Raw genomic sequence first — 15,643 nt, forward strand, 5'->3', positions numbered from 1 at the left:
TGCATGCTAACTGGTTGGCCTGAGTTCCTGACGACGCTGAGACGTTGACTGCGCCGCTGTGCAAGATTGCTACTGATGGCGTCATCCGCACGGCGTTCAGGCGCGTGGTATGGGTATGAGCCCTGGATGATGGCTTCAACGATGCCGCTTTGTATGTGTGCAAACGAAGGGAGCGTGGATATGCGCCCGGCGAGTAGCATCTCTAGCGTGAGGCGTCCTCTGTAACGCATGACCCCGCCGAGAGCGAAGCGCCAGCGGCCAGAGCATAACGCACTGGACACTTCGTGCACATGGCGCCCTTCAGTTAATCCGGCGGCGTCGCCGGGATGTAAGAAGCCTTGCGTGCTTGCAAATTTCCTAGGCGTGAAAGCTAAGTGGGAAATGGGGAAAGGGATAGTAACGACAGGAAGCGAGAGACACGCAGCACCGGGGAACGGGGCAAGTAAGGACGGTGCCCGGGAACACATGGTGTGTGCCAGCTGCGAGCCTCGGGCTCCTGGTGCCCGTATCCTGGGTTTGCGCGCTGAGCTGAGACTCAAAGTGGATTAAACGCATCCCGTTCAGGAAGCCCAGTGTGAAGACTACAGTTCTTATGGTTGGTGTGTCCATCCCCGTGCGTCATCTGCAAGTCCCCGTGCGCCACGCCGGTCTGGGACGATGTCGTCGTCTGGTTGGCGCGCAAGTAACAGCTCTGAAAATATGACAATAGCACGAAACTTCTACTGGCCCGCGAGTGGCCAGGGCGGGACGCAGGTCGCAACTTGTCCTGCAGCAGGTCCACCTGGTCGACCTTCTGGGTGACTCTTCCACGCCCAAAGTAACCCAGGCAAGGGATTTGTATTGCCACATGTCCTGGGAAGAAACTGCGGACAACTCACACGAGGTTTTGCAATCGAGCACATCCAACCGACCAATTGTCGCGCCTGGCACAAAATCGGACGGAACCGATTGGTGTACAGATCGTTACTCTCATTTATGAATTAATTCTTTTAAGCTCTCGTATTAAACTCAACCAGGGTTTACAGTTGACAGCAGCGCGAATTATCGCTGCGCGGTCAGGACGCAGACTCATACACCCGCAACGCCTGAGACAGCAGAAATGATCCCAGAGATGCTTGACCTCGCGGCCATCCGCGCCGCGTACGCCAGCGGGAAATGCACGCCCACGATGCTGATCAAGGCGACGTACCCCAAGCTCGCCGCTGCTCCTGGCGTCTTCCTGCACCTGCCTCCCCTCGACCAGCTTTTGGAGCGGTGCGCGGAGCTGGAGGCCCAGCCCGAATCCTCGAGGGGCAGCCTGTGGGGCGTCCCGTTTGCGTTGAAGGACAATGTGGACATCGTTGGCATGCCCACGACGGCGGCATGCCCCGCCTTCAGCTACATGCCCAAGCGGTCCAGCCCCGCAGTGGACAAGCTACTTGAAGCGGGTGAGTCCAAACAGTGCAGTCTGCTCGACCGAATGTTTGCCAGGTGAACCCAGCGGCTGGCAGGGGAGCAGTGTTGTGCACCCCCCGCTTTAGAGAAATTCCCCAGGCTTCGAGGCGACACCTCCTCCCCCCCCCCCATCCGACCACTCTGACTTGCTTTCCAACCCCCACTCCACACAGGCGGTATCGCGGTGGGCAAGACCAACATGGACCAGTTCGCAGCTGGTCTGGTCGGAACGCGCTCCCCCTCTTCCGCCGTGCCCTCCACCCCCTTCGACCCCCGGTTCATCTCTGGTGGTAGCAGCAGCGGCTCCGCGGCGGCGGTGGGCGCCGGCCTGGTGTGTTTCGCGCTCGGCACGGACACTGCTGGATCTGGCCGCGTGCCGGCGGGCCTGTGCGGCTGCGTGGGCGTGAAGCCGACTGTAGGCAGCGTGTCGACCGTTGGTGAGTCTGGCGGACACAGCAGTCCGGCATGGGGTCTGGGCGGCAAGGCGGCGTCCAATCCCAGGGGGGGAGGGGGCAGCATGGCCACGTGGATGCGCGGCCAAGACAAAGGATGCGCATTGGGAGAGGCACCGTCAGCGGCACGACGCGTGAACGGCGGCGGACACACGAGGTGTGGCGATGCAGCCCCCGTGGTGTCACACGGGGTACGTGAGCAGCGGCGCCTCTGCCGCGCATGGCGCCGCCCGCGCAGCCCCGCTAGCTCACCCCCAACCCCTCCCGACACACACACATGCACATACACGCACACGCACTCACACTCTCCCTCTCAAAGACACCAGAACCCCTCCGCCGCCGCCGCCGCCGCCGTGCAGGTGTGGTGCCGGCCTGCGCCTCTCTGGACTGCCTCACGGTCTTCACCGCCAGCGTGGCGGATGGCGCGGAGGTGATGGGCCTGATGCGCCAGGGCGCGGCGGGGCCGGAGGACGTGTGGCGCCGCCCGCCGCCGCCGCTGTCGCCCGCCTCCGAGCCGCCCGCCGCCGGCTTCCGGTTCGCCGTGCCCAGCCCCAAGCAGCTGGACTGGGCTGGACCGGGTAAGCAGCCACCACCAGGAGCGTAGGGCAGGTTGGGGCTGGGGCGTTGGAAGGAGGTGCACGCGTTCCCGGGCTCTTGTTAGCCGCGGCTCACAGGCCAAGGGCGGTCATGCAGCTGAGAGCAAGGGGCGTACCGGCTGGTTGGCTTGTGTGAGTGTGGAATTCGTGCTGCTCCGGCGTTCCTGACCCGGCCCCGGCGCCTTCACCCTGGCGCGCGCTGCCTTGCTTTCACCGCAGGCGGCGAGGCGATGGCGGCCGCCTGCTCCGCCGCCTTCAGCGCCGCTGTGGAGCGACTCACCGCGGCCGGCGGCGTGCAGGTGCGCGACTGCGTGTCCGTTGGCATTGGCGTGGAGTGGGCATGCGTCCGCTGCTGTGAAGGCCATTCCGTTCTTTGCCCCGTTACCGCAATTATAAATGAAACTACACGACCCGCCACCGCCGCCGCCGCCGCACGGCCTGCAGGTGCACGACTTTGACTTTGAGCCGCTGATGGCGGTGGCGGCGATGTTGTACGGCACCTCCTTTGTGGCGGAGCGGTACAGGTGGGGGCTTGCGGGTTGGGAGGCCGCGGGCGTGCCTGGCGGCCCGTGGGACTCTGGCACACTGCAAATGTGACTTTCATCAATAGCTGCGCCCTTGGGTGGCCGCGGTGTTGACCTTTCCGCCACCTCTTCACTCAACGTTTTCCGCAATGCCCGCCATCGCCACACCACGCCACACCACACCACACCACACCACACCACACCACACCACGCCACACCACACCACACTCCCGCCGCACCGCAGCGGCATCCGCGCCTTCCTGGAGGCCCCCGGCGGCGCGGCGGCGGCGGTGGCGGGCAAGGGCGGCGCGGCCGCCAGCGACGTGCAGGCGGCGGTGATTGGGGACGAGCGGCTGCTGCCTGTGACGCGGCACATCATCGCGGGGGCAGGTGCGTGCGGGTGGATGGAGGGGAGAGGTGCGAGCGAGGTGGTGGTGGGGCAAGTGGGCAAGTGGAGGTGAGCGCGGGCAAGCTGCGGCTGAAGGTAAGGCACGCCCCGATATGGGCACGTTGCAATCACACCAGGCCGTGATCGTCCGAGTTACCGTATGCCTGCAACGCGCACGGTTTCGGCCCGCTCCCCTGACACGGCCTCCCTCCAACTCCTCTGCCTGTGTACCCTCCCAACCTCCCAACCTCATCACCCACACACAGCCAAGTTCTCCGCTGCCGACGTGTACAACCACATGGCGGCGATGGCGGTGCTGCGGGCTCGTGCGCTGGACGCGTTGGCGCGCGTGGACGTACTGCTGGTGCCCACGGCGCTCACGCACTGGACGCAGGTGGGGCCGCCGTGGGGCCGTGGGCAGGAGGGGGAGGCAGGAGAGGCGGGCAGGAGGGAGGCAGGAGAGGCGGGCAGGAGGGGGAGGCGGGGCGCGGAGCAAGGGCACGGGGGAATGCAGGAATGGCGGGGCAGGGTGAGGTGAAGCAGGCGCCGTCCGGATGCTGAATGGGATTGCGGTTGCACAGCGCGCACCGACACGCACCTATACACACAGTCGCTCCCGTTCCGCAACGAACGCCTCGTCCGCGATCCCCGCACCCCAGCACCAAGCACCAACACAATGACACACACACACACACACACACACACACACGCACACACACACACTCCCACACACACACGCACACACACACACACACACACACCTGCACCACCTCCCCCCACACACACGCCGTATACCACCTCCCCCCACACACACACCTGCACCACCTCCCCTACCCCCCCCCCGCAGGCTGAGGTGCTGGAGGAGGAGGCTGCCTCCACGCCCACCTGGAGCCGCAACGCCAAGCTGGGCCGCTTCACCAACTTCGTCAACCTGCTGGACATGTGCGGCATCGCCCTGCCCTCCGGCCTGGTGGCGTACGACGCGGCCGTGCTGGCCGAGGTGAGGCGGGCGTGGGGGAGAGGGACGGGGTGCAACCCAAGGATGCAACGGCACGGTGCAACGGGGATCAGGAGTCAGGGGCTCAGGGCGCTCCGTGAACAGCCAGCTAACGCACGGCAAGCCAGCACCTTCACGGCCTAGCTCCCCTCCCACCACACACCGTAACAGTACGGTAGTCACTACCACACGACGCCACCACCATTACCGGAACCTACCGTGACCACACCAACCACAATCCCCCACAGGGCGCAAGCGAGGAGGAGCGCAAGCGCGCCGCGCACCTGGCCGCCACGGGGCCCACCGCGGTGACGCTGCCGTTCGGTGTGACGCTGCTCGCCAAGGCCTGGCGCGACGACTGGCTGTGGGGCGTGGCTGCGAAGATGGAGGCGGCGGCGGGGCTGCGCTGCGGGCCGGCAGGGCACGGCGTCATGCCGGCAGCCGGCAAGTGAGGAGTTGCTTGCCGGCTTTGGCTTGCCGGCTTAGCTCGCCGGTATTTCTGGTTGGTGTGGGGCTGAGGGGCGTGAGCGAAATGGTTTTGGGGGAAGGCAGGAGCGACAGCGCATGCGGAGAGAGGCTTGTGGTGGAAGGATGTGAGCGACGATACTGTGTGGGAGAGTGTCAGCGATCAGGAGCGAGCGGGAGGCTGTTGAGTTGAGCGGAGACGATCGTAGGTGTGGTGACTAGGCGTATGGATCTTCAGTCTTGTCGCCGGGGAGTGCTGGGGGATGGCGGCGCACACGCAGCTTACGTGGGGGTGACCATACTGGTATACTACCGAACTAGTCCGAGCAGGCTTGACAGTGTATCGCCAACATGAATAGAAGGCATAGAAACACACTGAGACAATCTGTGAGGCCATGACGAAGGGGGGTTATTGACACGTACGCCAGGCAACCGTGGTATGGGCGGCATTTGCCATTCTTGCTCAAATGCGCCTTTGCAACCAAGCACCTTTGGACTCAGAAGTTAATTGACGTTACAAGTTCATGATTGTAGATTGGTCCAAACGAGCCAGGAAGCTAATAGCACCGGGCTCAGGAGTTAGTTGGGCATGGACTTCGACTCATGTTCGAATGCGCCAACCGCTCGAATGCGCCAACCGCTTTAAAACCTAGTATTGCAGGCGATTGAACCCATCGTGTATATGTATATAGTTGCTTATAGTCAAACCAACCGCGATATCTGCGACAGTCGCTTGAAGTGCGCTAGCTCTCGCGTAGCCAAGTGCCAACTCCTTGCATTGGGTGTTTATGACTGACGGAGCGATGCAGGAAGGTAATGCCCTGGATTAACGCCCCGGATCTGTTATCTAGTGAACCTGAAAGCGCAAATGGTGCAGTCGCTGCTCACCTCGCTTGCAACGCTATTCGGATCGCCGCTGCTCTCGGACTGCCAAGTAGTGTTCTATAACGCAGAAAATGTTAGCAATAGCAGAGATGCGTGCGGTGCCGCGGAGTCCGGGCCCGAGGTTTTGCAGATGCTTCCGGCGCACCTCCTCGCTCTGTGGTCCGGCTCGGCCCTGTTCAGAGCCCAGGCAGAGCGCTGGCCGGTTCAGAAAGCTGTGCATGTTGAGCCGGTGCCTGCTGGCGGCGGCACTGAAGCTGCCACTTCCGCTGCTGCCGAGACTTCGGGCCCTGCGCCGGCAACACAGCCCCAGCCCCAGCCACCGCCCCAGCCGAAGGCACAGCTTCGTGCGGTGCTTGACACGCCTTCGGACCTGCCGTACGCGCTCGCCGCGCTGCGCTACCTGTACACCTTCGGCCTAGGCCACGTGACTGGCGGCGCCGCAGAGCTGCTGCACGTGCGGCGCCTGGCGGGCTACCTACAGATCCCGGAGTGCGTGGCGGCGTGCGAGGAGGCGTTGGTGGCGCTGGTGGCGCCGCCGGCGCTGCCGGCCACGGGCAACAAGAGCACGGCAGGGGCTGCGGCGTCGGCTGCAACGGTGGTGGGACCTATAGCCGGGCCAAGGGCAGCGGCGGCTGCCGCCGGGGCAGGAGCGGGGGCGCGTGCAGCAGGAGCGGCCGCGAGGCCATCGGGATCTGGACAAGGGGACGCCGCCGCCGCCGCCGGGGCGGTGTGCGGCCTGTTGCCGCCAGCAGCAGCGCTGCCGTCAGCTGTGGTGGATGTTTACCTGGCGGCACGAGCGCTGCTGGAGCAGCCAGGCGACGACGACGAGGGAGAGGAGGGAGAGGAGGAGGAGCTGCTGGTGGAGGAGCCTTCAGACGCAGACAGCGAACCGGACATGTCAGACAAGGAGGAGGGGCAGGAGGAGGGGCAGGAGGAGGACTGGGAGGAGCTGGAGCGCGTAATCGTCCCGGCTGTGGCGGGCTGGGTCGGGTACGGCGGCAATCCTGGCGACGCAGAGGGCGGTTCCGCAGGTCTGGCAGCCTCAGCGGCGCTGCTGGCGCGGCTGCGGCTTGCGTGCCTCAAGCAGCTTGTGTCCTGGGCCGCTGCCAATGAGCAGGTGCGTTAGCGGAAGCGGAGCCGCTCGAATGGCTGGCTGGTGCATAATGTGATACCTGGATCGCCGTATGCGGATGCTTTTGCGTCCTAGTTTCAGTGCCCATCCAGATGCCGTGTGCTCGTGCGCTTGCGTGCAGAAGTACGTGCTTATGCGTGGGGAATGCACAAGGGGAAGGTTCATGCTTAGAAAGCACAAGGGAGGGAAACATGCACGGCTTTGTGTGTCCTTGCGTGTGACCGGGCGACACAAGTTGCGTCCCAGCTGCGTACTAATACCGTCAGCGGTAATTGCAGCCGCTCACAGAGAGCGGGGGAATGCTATGGGGGACGCGGTTACCCGCCTGATACGGTGGCATGGCTGCACATGAAAATGTTTGCTCCATGCCTTGAATGTTTACAGGCGTTACAAGTGTCTAACGCTGCGGAGGGGCAGCGGTGGCTAGCGGAGCAAGTGGCGTTGCGGCGGGCGCGGAGGGAGGAGCGGACAAGAGCAGAGTGGGCCGAGGAGGGGCAGGTGGCCAAGGCGGGAGAAGAGGAGCCGGCGGCTGCGGATGAAGGGCAGGTGCCGCTGCCGGATGCGCGGGGCGAGGGCACTGCAGGCGGCGTAGGGGCCGCTGCGGCGGCTGAGGCCGCGGCAGCTGTGCATACAAGCCGCAGCAATGGTTCGGAGGCGCTGAATGCAAGAGCGGCGGCAGTGGCGCAGGGTGCCCAGCCGCCGCAGCCGCCGCAGCCGCCGCAGCCGCCGCAGCCGCACCCATCGCTCCCATCCTTCGGCGCGCTGCTGGCGTGGGCAGTGCGCAGCGCGCCACACGCCCTGTCAGATGACGGCGTGTGGAAAGAGCTGGCAAGCCTCAATGCCGCCGGCCTGGAGGCTCTGCTGGCGGCAGAGAGCTTCGCCACAGACGATGAGGCGAGCGTGTTGCTCCTGCTGGCGAAGTGGGTGGCCGTGGCACCGGGCCGGAAGACGGACAAGGAAGCACTGCAGCGGCTCTTCATGCTGGTTCGGCTGTGCCACATGAACGATGTGTACCGCACCGTCGTTGTGCTGCCGCTCGCGGCTGAATGGCTGCCGGGCCTCGACCTGGCGACCGTGCGTGCGCCGCTCAAGCAGTGGTCTGGCGCAAACGCAATGCGCCGGTTTCGGTTGCGGCAAGTCGCGCTGTTCAGCCCGGTGGCTAGGCGCTCGCGCTGGTTCGTCTCGCAGCCTCGCCCAGCGGCCCCGCTGCTCGACTTGGCCTGGAGCATCCCCGGCGAGGTGCTAGACAGCAGCTGGGAGCCGGCGGACGGGTCGTTCGGAGCAGACAACGCTGAGGCCCTCTATGCCAACGGCTTTCGCTGGACAGTCACGGTGCAGTCCAGCAACCTTCCGGATCGTGGCGGCGTGTTTCTAAACGCTGCCGTGCCCTCTGCCGTCCGGGCGGGGGGCAGCCGCGGGGAGGAGACGGACGGCGCCCTCGTCAGCCTGGGGCAGGCTGCACTGCTGGTGTACGGCAGGGCTCGCAACGCGGATGGCGCCGCCGCCGGCAAGGCGACATACCAGGTCCCATTTGGGCCGAACCGGGACTTGGTGGAGCTCAGCGGGTGGGGCTGGGGCTGTTAAAGTCTAGAGGAAAAGCGCCCACCCCATCACGTCTGGGGTGCATTACTTCCTCTGTAGTTCTCGGGGTATATGAGTGCTGATCGCTCCTCAACACTCCCCCTCGAGCAGCACTCTATAGCTAGCTCGCTTTGTCCGGGTACCACTCTGGTTTCCGCGCCACTCTTGCCGGAATCGACCTCACTTCACTCGTGTAGGCTCGAACCCGCGACCTCCGCGCAGCTTAGCCCTCTATAGTGCTAAATCTCCCCCTGCCGCCGCACTCAGATCCGGCGCAGTAATGGGGAATTGAACTCGAGACCTCTCGCGCAGGGCCGCGTTAGCGGGGCTCATAACCTGTTAAAGTCTAGAGGAAAAGCGCCCACCCCATCACGTCTGGGGTGCATTACTTCCTCTGTAGTTCTCGGGGTATATGAGTGCTGATCGCTCCTCAACAGGGGCTACACGGCAATTATTCCGCTGGCGCCGCAGCCGCAGCAGTCCCAGCAGCAGAACACGCAGGCCACACCACAACCGGCGCAGCCATCATCACAGCAGTCAGCGGTGCAGGCGGCGGCGCAGCAGGACGCTCAACTGGAGCCGCCACGCGTCGAGAAGCCTTGGGGTATGCACTTGCACGACGACGGTTACATGCACGGGCGGCTCCGGGTGCGGTGCGTGCAGCGGCGGCTGTAGCGCGCCGGTGCGGCTTGGGCTGGTCTGGTCTGGTATGCTAGGCTTTGAAAGCACCAAGGATGGGATAGTGCAAAGGCCGTACACACGTAGGTGTGTTGGGAAAGCACCAGGTGAAGGTGAAGGTGTGTGTGCAGGTGGCAGGCGTAGTGGGGCCGCCTGAACGCAGGTGGTCGCAAAGGGGCAGAGCAAGTACAGAGCTGTTTCAGGGGGCGCGTGCCGGGATGCGTGCAACGGTATGGCCCCAGTACTGTACTAGTAGTGTGTTGTGGACGCAGGATGCATACGTGTCGCATGAGTAATCAACCAGAGTCTTGGGGCCGGCGGGCGGCCAGAGCTGCTGTGTATGATCACTATGATGAGCGCAACTTGCAGCAGATGCAGTTGTGGCAGATGAGTGGATTGTTGGGATGAAACGCGAGAGTGACACCCGAAGGTATTTCAGGCCCTTCATGTGGTAATGCAGTAGATGCTGAGGTGCTGACTGCTGAGCCGGGGCTCGCAGGCACGGTCCGTACGCGTGCACGGTTCGATGTGAACAAGTGACTAGTGCGCCCATATGATCCAAGACCGAACGTAACGAGGAAGTGCACAACAACCTGCTATCGACGATGCTTTAAGACTAACAATGCGACTAACAACATAGGGGGCGGGGTTCACGTTCGCATCTTACTTGAAAGCCTTCAAGTTCCAAACAGTGGCAGTTATTATCACAGGCGGCAGCGGGGGGGGGGAGCGGGGTCCGGAACTTGGGACGCCGTGTCTGCCTACTTCCCAATCCAGCTGAACCCTAGCACAACAACACGCGTGACCGCGACTTGCTACCCCTTTCCTGGAACGGGGCTTTGCGGGCCTGCGCAAAAACAAAAAGCGCAACAGACAGGTCCCTGGTGTGCCTACCCCCAGTCCCTCTTGTAACCAATGCAATCTACCGCTCAGATTCAGAGGGAGGCATGCGCGCACGATGCCCGTCTCCACCCCTCTCGTCCCTGCCCCTTAACACTGTCCATCGCGCACCCCTTCGCGCCCCTCTCATCAACGCACACACACACAAGCTGCGCTATGATTGCATGCCTGTTTCCATTTCCAGCTCTCTTTCTCCAGTGCAGCTGCTGACTGCCGCAAGAGCTTATTGAAGCTCGGCGTGTGCGTGTACGCAGCTGGCCCGGAGGAAGGTGGGTGCAGCTGCCGTGCCCGACAAAAGTGGGGGGCGCCGAGCGCACAGGACGACTGCCACACGCCGCATCGGTATACTACTATAAGGGTCGGTGCCATTCTGCGTGTTGGGGGCGCCTGCTTGCAGCCCACGAACAGCATATTTATGCGCTATTTCGCAGTTCATAGTGGTAGCGTCAGGCCTTGGGCAGTGGGGCGGCGCGGGGAGACAGGGAGGCTCGCCCTGGCGGACAGCTGGGAAGGTGCCCGCCATGTGGGAGTCCGAGTGGTAGGCACGCGCGCCAGTCCGTCGAGCAGGCCCCGCCAGGTTCCTCGCACCAATGCAATGTTGTACCCGGTATTGTTGCGCGGTGGCGCAAAGACAGTGCCAGTCTCATTAATCACGCACCGGACGCAGCCAGCCCTTCGACATTTCCACACCATCCACACAATCAACGTGGACTAGCTTGCCACGTGCCACCGCGACCAGACTAGCTGCTTGTGGCCAAACCTTGGCATCCTTTTCCCCTGTGCATCCGGCGGTTCATAGTTGCCGCGCGGTGTCCGGGCCCGAGCCAGCTGGCAGGGCGTTTTCAGCCCTTCTCGCAGGACATGGCTGCCTAACTCCGTCTCCGGCTCGCCTGCGCGCAAGCCGGTGAGTCTGGTGAATATAGAATTGTCGCTATTGCATGCAGACTCCATTTTTGCGCCACAAAACAGGGCGACCTGGGCTGAGTCCTGCGCGCAACTCGCCTGTCCTGCGAGTTCGCCACACCCCAAGGTATAGCCTCCTGCAACTATGCAATTAGTTAAGTTTAATCTCTGCTTTTGTAAAAGCATTCAAGTTTCGGTGATCAGGGGGTCCCCGCGAACATCGGTTAGGTCGGCCCCAAACCCTTGCCCGCGAACGCCGCGCTCGATCGCGTGAGATATTTTGGAGCGGTAGGAAGCATTTGACACAAGCGCTCTGGGAGTCGGTTGCCACAGGAACCCACGTGCAGGGGTTGGCAGGTATTGCCGGTCAGTTAGTCGCAACGCCGTACAGGTCGGTGCAGTCGCTGTCCTCTTAATCCCCGCCAGGCGCCATACTTGCCAGTCATCGACTCAAGCCTTGGCAAGCCAGGTGTTCCCCTCTTCCTTACTTCGCATCGCCAGCGCGCTTTCTCCCTTCGCCTCATCGTTCACTCGTCGCTGCCGCGACCTGTGAGCTCACTGCCTCTGCAACCATGTCCGACAGCACGGAGTGCACCAACCTTTTCGGGTTGACTCAATATGATGGCATGTGCAGCTTCTTCGGCAGCGGTGAGTCGGTCGCGACCTTGAATGGCCAACTAGGGCTCTTCCCGCGCGCTTGTTCAAGGGGTCAAGGGGTCTTTGGGCTGCTAGCACCTTGCCGGCCTAGCACCTTGATCTGACCTTACTTCTGCTGGGTTTCGCTCTGCAAACAAGCAGCGAGGCTAAACACCTGCTGAACAGTTGGTGTTCATGCGCCCTCGTTCTGCAGGCGACACTGCTCTGCCTGAGGGCCTTGGCTGGTTCATTCTGATCGGCCTTGGCGCTGTCTTTGCTCTGGTCCCCACCTTCCTGCTGTGGGCCGACCGGTGAGTTGGGGCTGGTCTGCCCGTCGGCGCTTGGTCAGCCAATGGCTCCGGTGTGCCGCTACCCGGGTTTTTGCGCTGGGATTCTTTGAGCGCTTAGCCCCCACAATCAAAACGTTGAGGGCACACTGGCACCTTATAATTCAGCGTATCTTCCCCGGCCGCCGTGCCTTGGTGGCGACAACATCAACTGACGTACCACTGCTTCCCCTCGCACCCCTGCCATCCCGCCGCTCCACAGCAAGTTCGGCGGCACTCAGGCTGATTCCGAGAACTTCGCCACTGCCGGCCGCAGCATCAAGGCCGGTCTGACCGCCTGCGATATTGTTGCCAAGTGGACTTGGGCCGCTACCCTGCTCCAGTCTGCCAACGTCGCCTGGTCGTTCGGTGTCTCTGGTCCCTTCTGGTATGCTGCCGGTGAGTCTTGGAGAAGTGGGAACGTCGCTTTTCGCATTGTGTTGTGATACTTGCCAGCCAGGGCGGAAGAAGCATTGTCTGCCCTGCTCAATTGCCACGCACGTTGAGTGTCCATCCTGCTACCGTGCCTCTGTGCCTCCACCGCCGCTCTAACCTTCTCCCCCACTGATTTCCCACCCACAGGCGCCACCGTCCAGGTGTTGCTGTTCGCCATCCTGGCCGTGGAGATCAAGCGCAAGGCCCCCACCATCCACACCTTCCTCGAGATCATCCGCTGCCGCTGGGGCACGACTGCTCACGTGATCTTCGTCTTCTACGGCTTCCTGACCAACATCATCGTGACTGCCATGCTCATTCTGGGCGGTGCCGCCGTGATGGAGGCCTTGACCGGCGTGTCCGTGTACGCCTCCTCTTTCCTGATCCCCGCCGGTGTGGTGATCTACACCGCTGTGGGCGGCCTGAAGGGCACCGTGGTGGCCGAGTGGCTGAACGTGTGTGTCATCTACATCGCCCTGCTTATCTTCATGTTCCAGGTCTACGCCACCAACAAGGACCTGGGCTCTATTAAGGTTGTGTACGAGCGCCTGACCGCTGTCGCCGAGAAGCACCCCGTCGCCGACAACATGGGCGGCTCCTACATGACCATGTTCTCCAAGTCTGGCATCATCTTCGGCATCATCAACATCATCGGCAACTTCGGCACCGTGTTCGTGGACCAGTCCTACTGGCAGGGCGCCATTGCCGCCAAGCCCTCCGCCACCTACAAGGGCTACCTGCTGGGTGGCATGTGCTGGTTCGCCATTCCCTTCACCTTTGCCACCACCATGGGTCTGGGCGCCCGCGCTCTGGACCTGCCCCTCACCAAGGCTGAGGCCAACAAGGGTCTGGTTCCCCCCGCTCTGGCTGTTGCCCTGATGGGCCAGGGTGGCGCTTTCCTCGTCACCTTCCAGTGAGTCAGTGTCGGTGACTGCTTGAGTAGTAATGCGGTAGTAGTATTCAGGCCTACCTGTATGCTGCTTTGATACAACCTGCCATCGTACAGTTGCCTGCTGGTGAACTCGTGAAGGAACTGCACTAGGGCTTGGCGTCACGTGTCATGGCCATGGCATTAACCCGCCCTACCTTGCGTCCCCGCCTCCCTCCCCAACCTTCAGGCTCTTCATGGCCGTGACCGCCACCGCCTGCGCCGAGCAGATGGCCGTGGCCACCATTGTCGCCTACGACATCTACAAGCCCTACATCAACAAGAACGCCAACGGCAAGCAGATGATCATCCTGCAGCGCGTCATGGTTGTTGTGTACGCCATCATCTCCGGTGTCATCTCCGTCATCCTGCTGAAGCTCCAGGTGTCTCTGGGCTGGGTCTACCTCTTCATGGGCATCGTGATCGGCTCAGCCGTGTTCCCCATCGCCGCCTCCCTCACCTGGGCCAAGTGCTCCGCCACCGCCGCCATCGTGTCCGCCGTCGTGACCACCCCCCTCGCGATCATGACCTGGCTCATCACCGCCGCCAAGCTGAACGACGGCGTGATCAACCTGGACACCACCGGCCAGGACTACCCCATGCTCGCCGGCAACCTGGTCGCCCTCTTCTTCTCAATGATTCTGTGCATCATTCTCTCCTACATCTTCCCCCAGGTGAGCAGCCCTTGCTCCCTTGCGATGCGCGCCACAGAAAGCGCACGGTCTTACAGCAGCCTTCCTTGTCCTGGCTTTCGCTCGCGCATGCGTGCTCTGCTGCTGACCGCCGTCGATGCGGACCGCCCCTCCCTTGCCTCACGTGCGCCTGACTCCTCCCCCGCCCCGCCTCTCTCGCGCCCTCCTTCCGCCCCTCAGGACTTCGACTGGGCTGAGCTGCGCAACATCCCCGTGATTGAGTGCGACCCCAACTCCGACCCCAACAACTTCGAGGGCGAGGACTCCCCCGAGGCGCTCAACCACGTGATCAAGTTCACTTGGGCCACCGGCGGCACCCTCACCCTGGTGCTGCTCATCCTCTGGCCCATCCTGGCCCTGCCCGCCAAGGTCTTCTCCGAGGGCTACTTCACCTTCTGGATCATCATTGCCATGATCTGGGGCATTGTTGCGTCCTGCGTCTGCATCGTCCTGCCCATCTGGGAGGCCTCCGACGTCATTGTCAACTTCTTCACCTGGAAGAAGGCCCCCGTCGCTGGCGGCGTCGCCACCACAGCCGAGGAGTCGGCGCACAAGGGCGACCACATGGAGCTGCCCCCAGCCCCCGCCAACCGTGCGTAAGCTGCTGCAGCTGCTACTGCCGGGACACCCGCCGTCGCCTTGCCAGGCAGCTGCGAAGGCGGCTTGAATGGGTGCGGTGCGGCGCGTTGTGTGTGATGCGCTGGCGTGCGTACGCGTGCGCGTCCTAGCCTAGCTTGTGTCTCGGGTGCGTGTGCGTCGTTAGAATTAGGATAGACACAGTATAGAGTGGGATGACATCAGCACTGCGAGTAGATAGGTATAGGTTGCACTGTCGACTGCAAAGCGTGGGCCTTGCTCGATCGCATCTAGGTTGGCTGTGGTGCAAGGGGGGACGTGGACTGGCGGCGTGGTAATTCGCATGCCTAGACAGGTTATTATATCGGACGAATTGCAGACACGTGACGCATGACTTATTTGCTATGCAGTGGTTGAGCGGGAACTGATTGGTTGGTGGGGTGATCTTACCTGCGCGCAGTCTGTTGTGCTCGCCGCGAGCCCATAAGATGCCTCTCAAGGGTGCACGAGATAAAATTGGAAGGGCCTCCCAGTGCGACTCACTGGATGCTGAGTTCGGGAGTGCGGATACATTGCTCTGTATCATTAACAAAAGCTTAGTATTCGATGAGGGGTGGCAGTGACGCGACGATTTGCCCGCGCATTCGGTTGAGTGAAGCGTCGAGAGTGCTGCTTGGGGCTGACAGCCGCAAACATGCTTACATATGCCGGACGTTACTGGCGAGTCATCTGCAATCAGGGACACGCGGTCTGTGTAACGGAAACAAGTACGCTAAGGTCTCGCCTTCAGAACCACCAGACGGGGTCTTCGATTGCGACACAGCACCCTGTTCTGACATATGACACGCAGAAGCATGGACAGGGTCGCAGTACGCATGCAGCATCTAGACAAGAGATATCGTATGTGGCAGTGTGTGTGTATTTGTGTGTTTTGGCCGAATGCTAAGGTAACGGGTGAGGATGCACTGTCAGGATATCAGCGTTGCATGTTGGAAGGCCACGGCGGCAAGGTGAGTTAGGCACTCAGACTCCATGAAGACACACCGCCAGTACGTAGGCGACTAGGCGTCAGGAGTGCATGATACGCGTATTGATACGTAGTTCGCAGCTTACCT

At 62.5% G+C, this 15,643-nt stretch overlaps 3 protein-coding genes across 3 annotated transcripts; all 3 read left to right on the forward strand.

Annotated features, from left to right (window-relative positions):
* Positions 1-986: 986 nt before the first annotated feature.
* CHLRE_08g360100v5 (uncharacterized protein) lies at positions 987-5,468 on the forward strand. The gene is made up of 9 exons (XM_043064799.1): positions 987-1,427; positions 1,608-1,871; positions 2,246-2,464; positions 2,702-2,781; positions 2,927-3,006; positions 3,251-3,396; positions 3,661-3,788; positions 4,242-4,394; positions 4,640-5,468. The coding sequence occupies exons 1-9, from the start codon at positions 1,100-1,102 to the stop codon at positions 4,841-4,843; spliced, it is 1,602 nt and encodes a 533-aa protein (XP_042921800.1). The 5' UTR covers positions 987-1,099; the 3' UTR covers positions 4,844-5,468.
* A 58-nt stretch (positions 5,469-5,526) lies between these two features.
* Positions 5,527-10,056, forward strand: CHLRE_08g360150v5 (uncharacterized protein). The gene is made up of 3 exons (XM_043064800.1): positions 5,527-6,858; positions 7,258-8,438; positions 8,892-10,056. Exons 1-3 carry the CDS (start codon positions 5,872-5,874, stop codon positions 9,127-9,129), a joined length of 2,406 nt encoding a protein of 801 aa, XP_042921801.1. The 5' UTR covers positions 5,527-5,871; the 3' UTR covers positions 9,130-10,056.
* A 687-nt stretch (positions 10,057-10,743) lies between these two features.
* On the forward strand, positions 10,744-15,298 carry CHLRE_08g360200v5 (uncharacterized protein). The gene is made up of 6 exons (XM_001702256.2): positions 10,744-11,583; positions 11,786-11,882; positions 12,121-12,296; positions 12,480-13,245; positions 13,451-13,934; positions 14,133-15,298. Exons 1-6 carry the CDS (start codon positions 11,508-11,510, stop codon positions 14,550-14,552), a joined length of 2,019 nt encoding a protein of 672 aa, XP_001702308.2. The 5' UTR covers positions 10,744-11,507; the 3' UTR covers positions 14,553-15,298.
* The last annotated feature ends 345 nt before the right edge of the window (positions 15,299-15,643 follow it).

The sequence above is a fragment of the Chlamydomonas reinhardtii genome, chromosome 8 (genome assembly GCF_000002595.2).
Source record: "Chlamydomonas reinhardtii strain CC-503 cw92 mt+ chromosome 8, whole genome shotgun sequence".
In the NCBI taxonomy this organism is placed as follows: Eukaryota; Viridiplantae; Chlorophyta; class Chlorophyceae; order Chlamydomonadales; family Chlamydomonadaceae; genus Chlamydomonas; species Chlamydomonas reinhardtii.